Source organism: Drosophila tropicalis, unplaced genomic scaffold, assembly GCF_018151085.1.
Source record: "Drosophila tropicalis isolate 14030-0801.00 unplaced genomic scaffold, ASM1815108v1 contig_845, whole genome shotgun sequence".
NCBI classification, from domain to species: Eukaryota; Metazoa; Arthropoda; class Insecta; order Diptera; family Drosophilidae; genus Drosophila; species Drosophila tropicalis.
In genome coordinates, this window is record NW_027173338.1 from 8,691,064 (window position 1) to 8,705,988 (window position 14,925).

General features: G+C 36.1%; 2 protein-coding genes across 3 annotated transcripts; one reads left to right on the forward strand and one right to left on the reverse strand.

Moving 5' to 3' along the window:
- The first annotated feature begins 2,093 nt into the window (after positions 1–2,093).
- LOC137580430 (uncharacterized) lies at positions 2,094–5,004 on the forward strand. The gene is made up of 3 exons (XM_068294470.1): positions 2,094–3,404; positions 3,465–4,271; positions 4,330–5,004. Exons 1-3 carry the CDS (start codon positions 2,118–2,120, stop codon positions 4,888–4,890), a joined length of 2,655 nt encoding a protein of 884 aa, XP_068150571.1. The 5' UTR covers positions 2,094–2,117; the 3' UTR covers positions 4,891–5,004.
- Positions 5,005–7,225: 2,221 nt separating this feature from the next.
- Positions 7,226–14,581, reverse strand: LOC137580614 (uncharacterized). Of its 2 annotated transcripts, XM_068294713.1 has the most exons (8): positions 13,501–14,581; positions 11,744–11,863; positions 10,919–11,006; positions 10,334–10,755; positions 9,468–10,171; positions 9,235–9,405; positions 8,957–9,110; positions 7,226–8,671 (listed from the first exon to the last, which is right to left on the reverse strand). In XM_068294713.1, exons 1-8 carry the CDS (start codon positions 13,870–13,872, stop codon positions 8,117–8,119), a joined length of 2,586 nt encoding a protein of 861 aa, XP_068150814.1. In that variant the 5' UTR covers positions 13,873–14,581; the 3' UTR covers positions 7,226–8,116. The 2 variants fall into 2 exon arrangements, with proteins under 2 accessions (XP_068150814.1, XP_068150815.1); XM_068294714.1 differs by lacking the exons at positions 11,744–11,863; positions 13,501–14,581 and adding an exon at positions 11,534–11,634.
- Between the last annotated feature and the right edge of the window lie 344 nt (positions 14,582–14,925).

Sequence of the window (14,925 nt, forward strand, 5' to 3'; positions counted from 1 at the left end):
TAAGTAGTGAAAAAGGAAGAGCGAATTGCGGTAAAGAGGGGGTTAAACAGAGTTGTGTAAAACAAAAGCTTACATGTCTAAACGCAATTATTGCATCTCCTGCCTGCCTGCCTGGCTGACTCCTCCCGCATGGATGATAGACTCCCAAAAGAGACAATGAGTTGACTGCGACCAGATTGGCCATCTCTCTTTCTCTCTCTCGCTAATTCTCTCTGTCTATTCCTTGGACATTGCCCATCCGTGGTCTGTGACAAACATTTAGTTTGCATTTTCCACTAATTGGCTTGCATACGTTTTCTTTGTTTTCTTAGCTTCGCTTAATTAATTTAATTAGAAATAAAAAATATGTTTATTTCGCTAATGCAAAAGAAATACTTAAAATCCGCAAATCGTTTGCAGTAGAATAGGCATAAGCCAATGTCTGCTGATAATTGCAGCTCATTTGGCTCTTACTGTGGCTCATCATTAGGTCCAATTCAGAAGCCACTTTTAATAAAATCCAAACATTCGTATGTAGCCAAATGTATTTAATAATGAAATAAAAAAAAAACTAAAAAAATTACAGAGTTTCTTTAATGTATATATTCCGCATTCATAAGAATATCTGCTCAGTTATTTGATTAGCTTTACCTTTCAAATATTACGTAAATTGTCTATGAATACGACTGTTTAGGGAGTTAGTTTAGTCACTGACATTTATTTATTAATTGTTTATATTTATTCTACTTTCCTAACATGTGTTTAGACTACTTCTAATCGGAACAATAACTCGAAACTTGTATAAATATTACTAAAGTTGGGAACACAAAGAAACCTCTCATTCGTTTCATGTTAAGATCATTCGTTACAAAATGCTTTGGTAGTTTTTTAATGCAAAACTCTTGATGAATGTGTCTAGTATAAGGTTCATTTTCATATACGCCGGAATTTATTAAGAATTAATATACAAATCCGTCAATTGTGTGTGGCAACGAAACTATAATTGAAATCTAAATATTAACTCTGGCTTAAATCTCCTATGTGCAATAATTTGACTTAAATACCCTTAGTCCCTTGATAACCTTTCCTTTTATGATTTTTCATTTATCAGTATTTATATGTATTTCTTTTTCATACTTCTGCTGACCTCTGCTCCAAGTGGAGTGCAATGAATGGCTCGCAAGACCCAGCCATGCCATGGCAATCGCGACCATTAAGTCATTTTGTATCCTGTAACATTTCCGGGTATCTTTTTAGCATCGTTGCCGATGCAATGAAACGTTGGAAGGGGGCATCGACCCACCAGCATTGGAGAGAGAGAGAGAGAAGGAAAAAAAGGAACAGCAAAAATGCTTTTAAAGAACCTACAGCGGTGATGGTAGGCGTGAGGTTCATGCTGTTCTTCTGGTCAATTTATTGCTTACCAAATGTGGGGCCAGGCAACTCGAAACACGTAAAGTGCGCTGGGAAATTAACAGAGAAAAAAAGGAATGTGGAAAATTGTGCAGAAAATACCTCTCATTAGGGGTTTTATTTTTCATAATAAGAACTGTTCGAAAAAAAGCTACAACAAAAATGAAAAAAGGCAATTAAAACAATATATTCTAGTGTCTATATCCATATAGGTACATATATATAGATATAAGTACAGCTGAATCCTTCCAAAAACATGATGTTTTCCTAAGCGCTACTTATATTTTGATTTTTCATAGCATATTTTTTTGCGCATGAGATTCATTTTCAGCTAATCTAGGACACAAATATTTTTCCCTATGTCATACAAGAAAAATACAAAAACATTTTAACTAAAAATCTATTTAATAATAAAGTACTTGCAAGACATGGTCAAATTCCCCACAGTTAAGTATCCATGTGTTCATATTTGATAGAGCTTCTATTTGATTTAAGAAAACTATTTTAATTCCCCCTCCCACAGTGCACCCACGCGCCGAATATAAGATACAGCAAAAAATTACTCTCCACCAGCTGTTTAAATTGATTATTAGCTATCAAATAAAATATTATATCAATATTGATAGTTATTTGTATTTTTTATTTATCTGTTCCAACTGGCCCCAACTGACCAGTGTATAAAAGTGCCGGACAATTGGAGAGACAGTGAAAAGTTTTCTCCTAAAATGCGAGTGACCAAGTCGACTTTTCTGTTGGTAGCTTTAAGCCTCAGTGTCAACTGTGTGCTAGGCAACCCCAAACCCTTTTTCGGTTTTGGACGCTTACCGGATTTTGGTTCATTAGTTGGAAATGCAATTCATACTGGTGGCGATTTAGCTGGAAATTTGCTTAATAAAAGCGCTAACTTGGCTGGAAATTTCATCAATCAAAGTGCAAGTGTAGCTGGAGACTTGATTGATGCTAAGGCCGGATTAGATGGACAATTGCTTAATGCAAGTGCTAATTTGGCTGGAAATTTGGTCAATTCAAGTGCTCATTTGGCTGGAAATTTGGTCAATTCAAGTGCTCATTTGGCTGGAAATTTGGTCAATTCAAGTGCTCATTTGGTTGGAAATTTCATCAATCAAAGTGCAAGTGTAGCTGGAGACTTGATTGATGCTAAGGTCGGATTAGATGGAAAATTGCTTAATGCAAGTGCTAATTTGGCTGGAAATTTGCTCAATTCAAGTGCAAACTTGGCTGGAAATTTCATCAATCAAAGTGCAAGTGTAGTTGGAGACTTGATTGATGCTAAGGCCGGATTAGATGGACAATTGCTTAATGCAAGTGCTAATTTGGCTGGAAATTTGGTCAATTCAAGTGCTCATTTGGTTGGAAATTTGCTTAATTCCAGTGCTAATTTGGCTGGAAATTTCATCAATCAAAGTGCAAGTGTAGCTGGAGACTTGATTGATGCTAAGGTCGGATTAGATGGAAAATTAATTAATGCCAGTGCTAATTTGGCTGGAAATTTGCTCAATTCAAGTGCAAACTTGGCTGGAAATTTCATCAATAAAAGTGCAAGTTTAGTTGGAGACTTGATTGATGCTAAGGTCGGATTAGATGGACAATTGCTTAATGCAAGTGCTAATTTGGCTGGAAATTTGGTCAATTCAAGTGCTCATTTGGTTGGAAATTTGTTCAATTCAAGTGCAAGTTTAGCTGGAAATTTAATTCACACTGGTGCTGATTTTGTTGGACACCTTCTGAATTCCAGTAATGGATTAATTAAAAATGCTATTGATTCCAAAATTGCTTTCGATAAAAAGGTGCTTAATGCCACATCTGCTCTTGGTCAAGATCTAGCTAAACTTGGCGTGAAACTTGCCTTGGGCGTGCATGAGGCCGCAAATCAAGCACTCAAGACATTAGCTTCTAATATTGCATCTTTAATTGCCGGAATTTCACACCATAACGGCACAAGTAATGCCACAGATTCACTGACACACGAGGCCTTGGAAAAAGCATTGCAGGTAAGTTAAGAATAATTATTTACATTGTTCACAGTAATCATCTTTAATTACAATTTGAAGGTTCTCAAAAATGTTAGCTCTAGCGCCTTACAATTGGAAGCCCAATTGGCTAATGTAACTGCAAAACTGGAAGCCGCGAAGTTGAAATATGGCAGGGAAATTCAAGAGAAAATAGTCGATTGGCTGAGGGAGCAAGTGAACCGTGTGGAAAATCGCACCGAAGAAGCCGAAAAAATTAGTCGAGCGATACAACATCATTATGCCGATTTGATTCAAAATGCTGTCGGCAAGTTTGTTACTCATCTTGCCCTATTCGAACAGTCAGTCGAACGAACTATCAAATTCTTCAATAACGCAACTATCAACCTAGCTCACGAAGTAGAGAATGCTTTGAAAAATGGGCTCAACAGTTCAGCTCTTGCCTCAGCCTTGCAGGTCCTTGAAGAAGCACCAAATAAGATCCTAGCATTAAACGGCAAAACTGATGAAATTTTAGCCCTTGGGCACAATGCCACTTTAACAGTTTCGGCAATCATTGCCAAGTTTGAGGCGGATAAGATCACAATTATAGGAAAATTTAACGCTATCATCGCAGAAAATCTTGGACATTTACTTAAAGCTGGTGACAATTTTATTAAAAATTTACTTAACACCAGTAGTTTAATTGCTGATGGTAATGCCACATCTAATGCTAGCCAGGATATAGCCAGTTTGGGACTCCAGATTGCCTTGGGCCTGCATGAAGCTGCAAACGAAGCAGTTTTGGGTTTTGCCTCTAATGTCACCTCCGCGATTGCAGCAATTCAAAGAGAGCTTCGAAACGCCACAACTCTAGCCAGGCGTAAGGCACTTTCTCATGCTTTGGTGGTAAGTAAATAAAAATGCATTTTGTTGCAATAATTTCATATATTATCTCGCTTTAAAGATCCTGAAAAAGGTTGCCTCTGCCGCTTTACAATTAGAGTCGCAATTTCTTAATGCAACTCAAAAAATCGAAGCCGCCAAATTAAAATTTGCCCAACAAATTCAAACGGATATACTGGATTGGCTTAAGAGTCAAAAGAGTCGCGTAGAGAACGCCACTCACGGAAACGGAACTGCAGCCGCCGAGAAAATTATCAAAGACGTCCTGAAACGTTATGGTAGCCTAATACACAGCTCCGTCGAACAGTTTGTAGCCCATCTGGCCCTATACGAACATGCAATCGTCAAGACCATCAGCCATTTTAATAATGCAACCTTTAATTTAGCTCATGAGTTCCAAAATAGTACTTCAACCTCTCTTACCTCTGCCCTGAATGTCCTGAAAAGAGCACCTATCAAATTAGTGGCACTGGAAACGCAAACTATCGCAGTTTTGAACTATGGGAGATTGGCCGGTTTGCATGTGACTGCAATTATTAACGATTTTAATGCCGAAAAGATTATAATTGTTGGAAATTTCAGCAGAGCTATTGCAACTAGTGTTGGACAATGCATAAGATAAACATTTATTAATAAAAATTATGGGCACATATGGTATGGTTTAATATAAGTAAGGTGTTGGGTAGCAGCAAATCAATAAGAATAAATATTTAAATAAACAGAAAGCAGACACACAGTGAGAGAGTAAATTTATTCACAATAGATTCGATTTGATTATTTTAAAAATTCTGGGATTCCAAATTTTCAGTGAAAGCCTTTTTCAAACTTTAAACCATTTATGTTTTTACCCTTTCCTTTTACAAATGGAGATCGTCTTTAACTCCAAAAACCTAAGAATTCTCAAACTTCCTATTTCAATACTTACTTGTCATTGTCTTTGACTTACAATTCTTTTTTTAATCAAGTCGACAGGTCAAGTAAGCTTCCTTTATTTTCAAGTCAGGCTTGAATCTGTTTAAGATTTGCCAATCGGGAGTCTTAATTTATTCAATACAATGCCCAAAAAATCCTCACTCATTTGGAATGCGATTAACTTTATCAAGTCAACAGCACAATTTTTGTGGTTTCTCTCACAATTCGTTTCATCGTTTCCTCCATATATTGTTCGCATGCAATTTCATTGCAATTATGATGACCATTTTGGTCTTTTCCATTGCAATTTTCGCACAATTTTTACGCTGACCCAAGCGCAACGTGCCACGCCTATTTAAGTGCATTTGCAGTTGATGTTGGTCGGTCACCTGAAGCATCCGTTGGGCAATCGTAACCATTAAGTCATTTTGTTTTCCTGTTAAAATTTTCCGCATCTTTCTTTATAGCATCGTCTGTCGTTTTGGTTGAATGGCTTTTAGCCTACTGATTCCAATTTATTGCCTCACAAATGCATTCCTGGGCTAAAAGCATTTTCATTTACTTTAAGTAATTAAAGAAGATTATTTTAAACCATATAAGGATAATTTAAACTTTTAAACTTTTCACTTTATTTCATCTATTCTAAATTTTTAAGATTCATAAATTATTTTTACTACTACTTGAAATCATTTTTGGAATTTCATAAATTAGTTTTCCAAAAATTACGCATACGCACAGTACGCTTATAACAAAGATGAATGTTTACATTGCTAAATATCAAACATACATAGGTTTTTTTGTAAAATCACACTGGCTACTTTTAACTTTATACTCCTGCTTTGATTAGTAATCGATCAGAACTTCATTTGTTCTGGCAACAGGCAGCCAAATGGCAAACATTTACTTATCTATTGCAAGTGGGGCTTTTGTAATAGTCTCCACGTGCAATCATTCAATGATCGTGCCACTATCAAGCTGTTTAATTGCAATTAAACAAGCATATTAACGTACGCTAAGAAGAAACAACTGCTTCAATATTTGTCCAAGTCAACAAAAGTGCGAAAATATTGCATCCGCATCAGTATACAAAATAATAAAGTCTAAGAATGTGTTCCAAAATGAACTCGCATTTCCTTTTCCCCTTTTTATGTCCAGAAGCTATAAAGATTTCTCCTATTTTATAGTTTTAATTTCCCAAAATTTGCATTAGGATATACAAATGTTAAGAAAATTTGAAGGTACATTTCCCACAAGGAATATTCTTTAACTTGAACTTGCTTGAAAAGTCCCATTAGATCCAACTGTTATATGTGATATTTCCTATTCGCATACCACTGTCCTTTCCCCGAAAAATTGGATTCATGAACCAAATGGTGTTAAAGCTCCAAAGCTTTTCCACCAAAAACTTTTCCAACGTACATATATTCTTGCCACAAATACAGAAAAAAAAACAAATATTATACAAATGTATATGGATTTGCTTTTTAAATGCTATCAATAAAATAAATTTCATACATTTTTGTTTTGTTTGTCACGCAAATATGAAACAAACTAAAATTAATAATAAAATTTAATTCCAAAATGTTTCTCAGATGTTTGCCCAATTTTTATACTCATACATATCCTAATTTTATATGACAAGTTCGAACAAATGGAACAAATAAAATATAACAATAAACTCCTCTTTCAAAACGTTCGTCAAGTTTTAACTTAAATGTTATACTCAGTAAATTTTATAACATATTCGTGGAATATTAATCCAGGTATAGGACAGAATCGTCATAAAAATGTTCGTCAGTCCTTTCACAAACTGGTTTTCAATTGTATTACAAAATTCTTTGCTTTGTTTCAACAAAGTTTCCCTTCATTTCAACTGTTATAAAGGGAAAAGCTTTTATAATTATTTACTTACTTTAACGTTTATAGCGAAGTCTCCAAAAAGGGACCAAATGACTTGGCTCTTAGAAAGGCAATTTTTTTTTGGAGTTTTGCCTTTTCCATAAACCCAAAACGGCATTTCCCCTTCGAAATAAAATTCATTTATTTTCTCATATTGCTCTTTGGCATATTTTATTAAATTTTGTGTAAGTTGTATTTTAACATACACACAAATTAATGTATATGTATGTATAGCTCGCTTATATCTACTGATCTTCTAGTAAATACTTTTCTTTTGTTATGTTATCAAGAGTCTTAAGCCAAAATGAAAAGTAATTGAAAAAGTCTTACAAACTTTATATTTTAAGCATTTGGGGGAAAATTCGTTTTGTCATTTCGTTAGCATCTATGTAGTCTAAGGAACTAACTAAATTTTTGTTGGCCTATCATTTATTCAAAGACTCAGAGTCGGAGTAAGTGATACGGATATATATAGGGACGTGCTTAGCTTTGCAAATGAAATGGCTTAATAAATATACATAAATGTATAACTAACAGTACTTCGGGTTACTTTTTTGCTTAAATATCTATGACTAAGCTTAGGCTTAGGATTTTATGTTGTAATGTTTTTCATTTTTTGTGTGTTTTTCTTTATATACGATACTCATAAATTTTTATATTTTTAGGAATTTTCAGAATTTTGTTGTAGGAATTAATATTTGTTGTTCTTAGGATTACCAAAAATTGTTTGGCCAAAAAGTTTAATTTATTTAATTTTATTTTAAGTTTCTGATATTGTGCCCAGAAAAATGATGTGTTAAAAAATGATACAAAAGTATGGACTACTTTTAGGCATTAATAGGAGATATCAATATTATATAATTGTGAGCAAATTATAAAATGCATGTGCATATATCAAAGTGATATGATACATTGAGCAAATTTACGAAAATTTACTATAATTATATAAATACAATACTTTGTAAACAACCGCTCCGAAGCACAACCCAAATGAAACTGATCAGAATCAATTATATATCGACAATCCATTCGCTTACTCATTGATATTCCACTCGAGCCACAGGATCACCAAAATCATTCAATTCAAATACAATTAGTTTACGTTTCTTTCTTACATTGGCCGCCGGCGGCGGTGGTGGTGGTGCTGGTGGTGTTTTCTTTGACGGATTCACTTGATTAGTTGTGGCTGTTGTGGCGCTGGTAGTAGTGGTGGTTGTCGTGGTAGTTGTGGTAGTTGTGGTGCTAGTTGTCCCGCCAAGGGTACTAACAGTTGGGACTGGGACATTCTTTTTTACCACTGTACGTTTCGTTGTTGTCTTAGACATTGTCGTTGTGTCCATTTTCTTTGTATCCTTTTCATTCAATTCACGCATTTTCTGTAGTAACTTTGTTTTTTCGTTGTTCTGCCTCTCGGTTTGAGCTTGAGAAAGTTTCGGTTTTGGCAATGCCGGCAAAGCCGGAAGATCACAACGTTGTCGGAGATGCCGATAAACAGCATCGACACGCTGGACCAATCGATTTACATACCTAATACTATTACGATCCACAACGGATGGAGCCTTGATGCAATCGTTACCACCGAATTCGCATACCTAGAATGAGAAATCAAGCGGATGCCAAATTTTTCATTATAGTTGCCTAAAACATGGTTACGGAAGAGAAACCCCTGAAAACATTGGTAATGTCATTAGGTAATTACAATTGTCACCGCCCAGACCCTAAGGTTTTCTATAAAAGCTTTGTAAATCATTTCGCATTTTGAATTCACTCAAGATTAGATTCGTCCTATTACGAGGTCAAAATCAATCCGAATAGTGGACATATTGAATCAATATCACGTTATCTATATCTTATAGACCGTCTTTTTCTTTACTTACCCTGTAATGCTGCAATATGGCTTCCGTAGGTGGTACATTTAAGGATCCTTTGCCAGGAGCGAACTCCCACACAAAATGATTGCCGGCCTCAACAACAGACTCTGGTTTGCATATGTATTTTGATCGCTGTTTTTGTGGATGAAGTTTGTAGCGCCTTTTTTAAAGATATGAGAAGAATGTACAAAGTATTAGTTTTTGCTAATCTTATCAACAGAATGATCTAACCATTGACTCTGAATCTAAACTCTCTAACGATCTTTGTATCGATCAGTACGTACCTTCGTGTTTTCCGCTGTGTCACCAGGGATGCTCTTACACTATTCAACTGATCATTGCCACCGCTTATACCAGAGCTGGCCAAAGCATCATCAGCAAATTGTAAATAGTAGAAAGCATTCTGGAATGAATAAGCTCCAATATTGCGATTGCGAAAACGTTGATTCAATGAACTAGGAAAGAGAATACGAACATTATTGATTAAAAGTGATTGCTTAGATTGATTGCCTCTCACCTTATAAGTCCATTAAGCGTATCAGTGTAACGTGGCACAATGAACTCATCTAGATCAACCAGGGCCAAATATTTATACCGATACATTGTCCGATATAGGCAATCGTTTAGTGCTGCAAATAGTCCCTCAGTGCGTATTTCCTTTTGACTTCGCATCCGTAGATTCCAAGGTAAGATACTAACTGTGGGCAGCTGATAGTGATCAGATTTAACTACCCTTGGAGTCGCATTTTTGGCAGCTTCCGATGGAAGCAGTGGTGCAAAATCATAAGCTGTGAGATTGCCGGGCACCAGACCCTGCTGATAACTCTGTAGCACACAGGAGGCATGTGGCCCCAATGTGTGATTGTAAAAAGTGAAATGAGATACACCCAGAAGGGCATAAAATTCAAGATACTCCATCAGATACAAAGCCTGATCATAGTTAAAGTGAAATGGTTTCACACAGACAGCTATGCGATCTGGTATATTCTCCTCCCTAGGTGGTGGTTGTGGCTTTCGCTTGCGAGTCCGTCCGCTGCTATTACTACGTATTGGTACTGCAAAGTCTATGTCCTGATCGGTGTTACGTAGAGTAAGCAGATTGCCAGGCGGCGCTCGAAGTCGTGACACAACACTCACATATTGAGGAACAGGAGACGGTGCACGAACTGGGCATAGAATAAAGCAAGCGCTATACTTGAGATTCCAATTTTCGCGTATAATCTGGAAAGTAAGTTATAATATTATGAACTGCAACTAATTGCAAAATAATCCCTTGAATTTTTAGGGAAAGTGAAATGTGAAAAGTGTGTCTTAAAAATAAAATTTCCCTTTTAACTATACCTTAAACATGTTCTACACCACTTTCTGACTAAAGGTACCAACCTTAACTCTGGCCATAACCGTTGCCGATGTATATTTGCCTCGAGTTGTTGCTGATTCAGTATTATTGCCATTGTTGGGAGCATACCAAAATCTACACCAGACACGCTCTGGTCCACGTGTTTTTGTTGCGCCAACAACACGTACAAGTCGTGCACCATCACGCCGATCAAAATAGGCGGAATAGACAAAGAATTTGAAGCGAGTGCCATTGACAACCTGCCAGGCGCCATCGCTGGGCGCCGTGCCAAATGGGAAATGCGGCAATGTCTCCTCCACCTTATCAGGCAGCAACTGGCCCCAGGGTATCAATGGGACATTCACACCAAATGCACCAGCACCGCCACCGCCTCCTCCTCCTCCACCGCCTGCACCTCCATTGAGCAGCATGCCGGCATAGCGTTGTCCATCAGCACCTGCGGCTTCTGTGGAAATTGCACAAAAATTGCAAAGGCATCAGTATCATCAGCTTGTTCATCTTTTTTCTTTTATTTGCTTCATCTCTTTTGTGCATTACGTTAACTGAATGATTTTGGCCCTGGCCCATTGTTATGGTCTGGGGTTTTTATTTGTGAGTTTGCCACTTACCTTGAATTTTTATTTTATTGTCGTGGAATTGTATAAAACCTAATTTACTATCACTCAAAATGCTGTCATCTAATAGATCGTAATCGTCCTGAAAGCAATAATAGAAAATACGAACAGTTAAGGTATAGAAAATTTTACTTAGAATGAAATGTCTAGACATGCAATTTAGTATATAAACTAACGAATTGAATACTTTGAAGACTTTTTAAGTTCCGAATGCATTTCCGGACCATTTAATCTTCTTTTGAGCCGTACAAGATATAAACAGGAACATTTCAAATGTTTCCATTCTTTTCCTATTATCTGGATATATCCATAGCTGTATTATTTGTCTCTAAACTATAGGGCTTATTCTTATAATTTTTTAAATATATTTGAAGGCGCCACCATCCTGCCAACTAAAATGCACTTAATCCAAAGCGAAAGTTGTTTTCTTTTGCACTGATCCTTTTTATTATAATACTTATATATTGGCTACCACAAAAAAATGTTGTGCCACAACAATGTGCAACCAACCATACCTACGTGAATGTGTGTGTATTGTGCATAAATAAATCTGCTTTTGAAAAGGAATACGTAGGTGTATACATTATTAAATATGCAAATCCTTGATACCTATAGAAGCCAAAAAGTATGCAACGAAATATGGCCAAAGCCTTAGCATCTTTTGTTTTCCCACGGCCACATTGCAAAAGGGTTCTCCTCCTGCTAGTTAAGCTCTGCCACACACACCCACCCGCTTGCACACACATACAGAGACACTCCCGAAAAAAGAAAATAACAATTTCTGACCATTTTCGCGTCAATTTGCATAACAAAACTTACCTTAACATTATCATAATCCGGCATCGAGTCACCCAGTCGTCCTCCCAGACTAGCTCCACCACCGCCGCCCGCTCGCATGGCCAGCATGCCTCCGTGTGTACGCTCGTCGATCATGAAAACCTGCAGGTAAGACAAAAAAGAAAACGAAAATTCTTAAATGGGAATGCCTGCAAAAGGTGAAAAAGTGAATAATGCTAACGATGAATAAAATGGCGCAAATATTTCAAACAACTCTGAATTTGAAATGATAATTTCCCACGCTGAGAGAAGAGCATCTGATGCCTAATTAATTGCCTGGTGAATTTTTAATTTCCCAGTTAATTGCAACAACGAAAAATTGAAATTGAAGGAACATCTTAACTGTCTTATGCAAAAAGAGGTGTAGCTAAGGTTCCCAAGAGCAAAAAATCCAAATGTAAGATTAAGGTTTAAGACCGACCTTTACCAAGTTAATATATTAAACACAGTTATAAGTCTTTTAGTCTTTCCAAAATGTCTTTGCAAAAAGAATGCCATTTAAAAGTAACGCATACGCAGGGTATGCAACTAGATTAATGAAATTTATAATGAGAATCATTATAAAAGTGTTGCTGATAACAGTAATACAAAATGTAAACATGATTATTTACTTCAAGAAACAAAAATGTTTTTATCATAAGAATTTGGTTATCGGTTATTCCTCTGTTTGATAAAACAGTCTGATTTCATCAAATCTACAATTCTCGCACTTTTTGTTAGACTATTTTGTCTGATAGATCGTTTCTAAGACAGTTATTTGTTTATATGTTTAAAGTCTTCCACTGTATTATTGTTCAGAAGACAAACTGATTTACAAACTGGTTCTGTTTAATTATTTTTATTATACTATTAGAGTCTTGGTAAAAAGAGTTAGTTATTACATTATTTTCTCTTCATTCTTCGGTACACAATTCACTCTTCAACGAACTTGACTTTTCTTGTTACATATACGACCGAATCTCAAAACGCAGCTCCATTGCAGAGTCGACTTCCAGCGACTGACTTAATAGACTTTTTGTATCTCATGCATCGGATATCTCTTCATATCTCTACCCATTCTCACTCACAGTTATCTCCACTACTGCGATCCTACATTTATTTAGAAGTCCAATCTCGCCAACTTAAAAACTTTGCCTAAGAATTATATAAAGATGGGAAACTTAAAAAACAAATTTTATCGCAATCTATCTTGAACTGAAGGGAAAAAAATATATGTTGGAGAGAAAACAAAATCCTTATATATTATATTTGTTTACTCATTGTCAGACAGCCATACTGAACACTAGATAAACACTAAACAAACTAAAAACTAACTAGACATTAAAAGTTGATAGTTAATTTTTGTGAATGAATTCTCGCCCCCTAGAAGATCTTGTATATTCTAGTTCTATAACTTCGACAATAGTATTTAATCAATTGGATAATGCCACAACCTCTTGGATTCCGCTCTGTTATTCGGAACCGAATCAAAGTATTATATTGTCGAATAAACTAGTTTTATGATAATACCAATACTATAATCCAATCCTAATAGGATAGAAAAAAAAATTGACGTTACCTTCAAATAAGGTATCAATTATTTCTTTAAACCAAAAACTTTCGATCACTTGGAGTTATTCATTTTGATGCCATTTACAACAGAGTTTTAACCAATCTGTAACAATTTTGGCAGTTTTGACACACAGTGTGAGTTTAACTTTTCATCCCACCCTCGTATAATTAATTAATATATAACTTACCTCTGTTAATATGATCAATCCAAAGACAGCGAAAAATGCGATAACTATTAGGAAACTCATGCCGGATCGCTCCCTGGTGCCCCAGTGCTTCTTGCTGCGTTTCATTGTGGGTGTCAGAGAGGTGCGACTGCTATGATGCGATGAGTGGACCGACTGATGATGCTGTTGCTGCTGCTGCTGCTGTTGCTGATGATGATAACAGGCGTGGGAATGTCCTTGACTCTGGTGACCGTATGCTGATTGATAATGACTCAACAACAAAGGCGATGAGGAGCTACTACTGCTGCTGTTGTTGCAATTGGCATTGACCGAGCTAGCGGAGCCCCCCGTTGCTAGTTTCTTATATTGTGGGGGGCTCCGACTGTTCAGCATGACGCGGTGTGGGGAAGGGGGATTGGATGTAGATTAATATGGCACACTTTTGGAATTAATGGGGCGGATTATTTAGATTTAGTTTGCCGGTTTACTCCTCTTTAATAATAGAAATTGCGTTTACATTTTTAGCATTTCATTGTGTGATAATTTTTTTTATTTGATGACACGAAATTGCAAATTTTTTGCAGATTTGTTTATGAATGTGACTAGCAAAACAAAAATGGCAAAAGCAAGCCGACGTTGAAAGAGTGAGGGAGAGCGCGAATGCGCTTGCTCTTTCTCCTTTTTGTGTCTTGGCCAATTGTTAAGGAAAAATCAATAAAATCCTTGTGAAAGCTTTTCCTTCAAATTGGGATTTATCTCTTCATCTATTTAAATTCCGAGGTTTCTACTCTTTTTAAGCTATATTTTTGGTATGTTTATTTACAGGGACCGGACCGATATATGTATATATTTTTTTATGGGCATACAAATTCGTTTTATTTATCACTCTTCACAAAGAATTCACACAAACTTTTTCTTCACCTTTGTATGGCTTTGAATCACTCACAGTTATTGGGAAAAAAATGAACTTTCAATACATTCACTTGGAGCTGTTGGGCTTAATTTTAATTTTCACTTAATATTCTTAATATTTTGCAACAATTTGTTTTAACTTTTTTACTTTTAACTATGTGAAGGACAAAAATATTTTTGTAGTCGAGCACCACAACAACAGGAAAAACAAATGCGGCACAGCTGACCTCCTGACAGCAAGCACATGCGCAGGATAATGTCAGAAGCAATCAGCTGTTCAGACTAGGATTGTCAATGACACAAAAAGAAAGGTAAAAGAAAACAAACAGAAGCTATGCCAAGCCAAGAGGGCAATTATAGCTGTATATGTACATATATCTCGCTTTGGCCATAACCAAATCTGTTCTCAGGTTTGGTTAGAAAGTACTTAACTTATCTATCTATAATCAAATTATTTCACTTAAAATATTATAATAAAAACAAACAAAAAAACTTTTTTCTATATGGTAGAATATACGGTGATGAGATAGAATG

Coding starts and splice junctions, on each gene's coding strand:
- LOC137580614 (XM_068294713.1), bottom strand. CDS start 13,872: ATGCTGAACAGTCGGAGCCCCCCACAATATAAGAAACTAGCAACGGGG. Junction 11,007..11,743: donor CGGATTATGATAATGTTAAG/GTAAGTTTTGTT, acceptor TATTGCTTTCAG/GACGATTACGATCTATTAGA. Junction 9,406..9,467: donor ACGCTTAATGGACTTATAAG/GTGAGAGGCAAT, acceptor TCTCTTTCCTAG/TTCATTGAATCAACGTTTTC.
- LOC137580430 (XM_068294470.1), top strand. CDS start 2,118: ATGCGAGTGACCAAGTCGACTTTTCTGTTGGTAGCTTTAAGCCTCAGT. Junction 3,405..3,464: donor CCTTGGAAAAAGCATTGCAG/GTAAGTTAAGAA, acceptor TACAATTTGAAG/GTTCTCAAAAATGTTAGCTC. Junction 4,272..4,329: donor CACTTTCTCATGCTTTGGTG/GTAAGTAAATAA, acceptor CTCGCTTTAAAG/ATCCTGAAAAAGGTTGCCTC.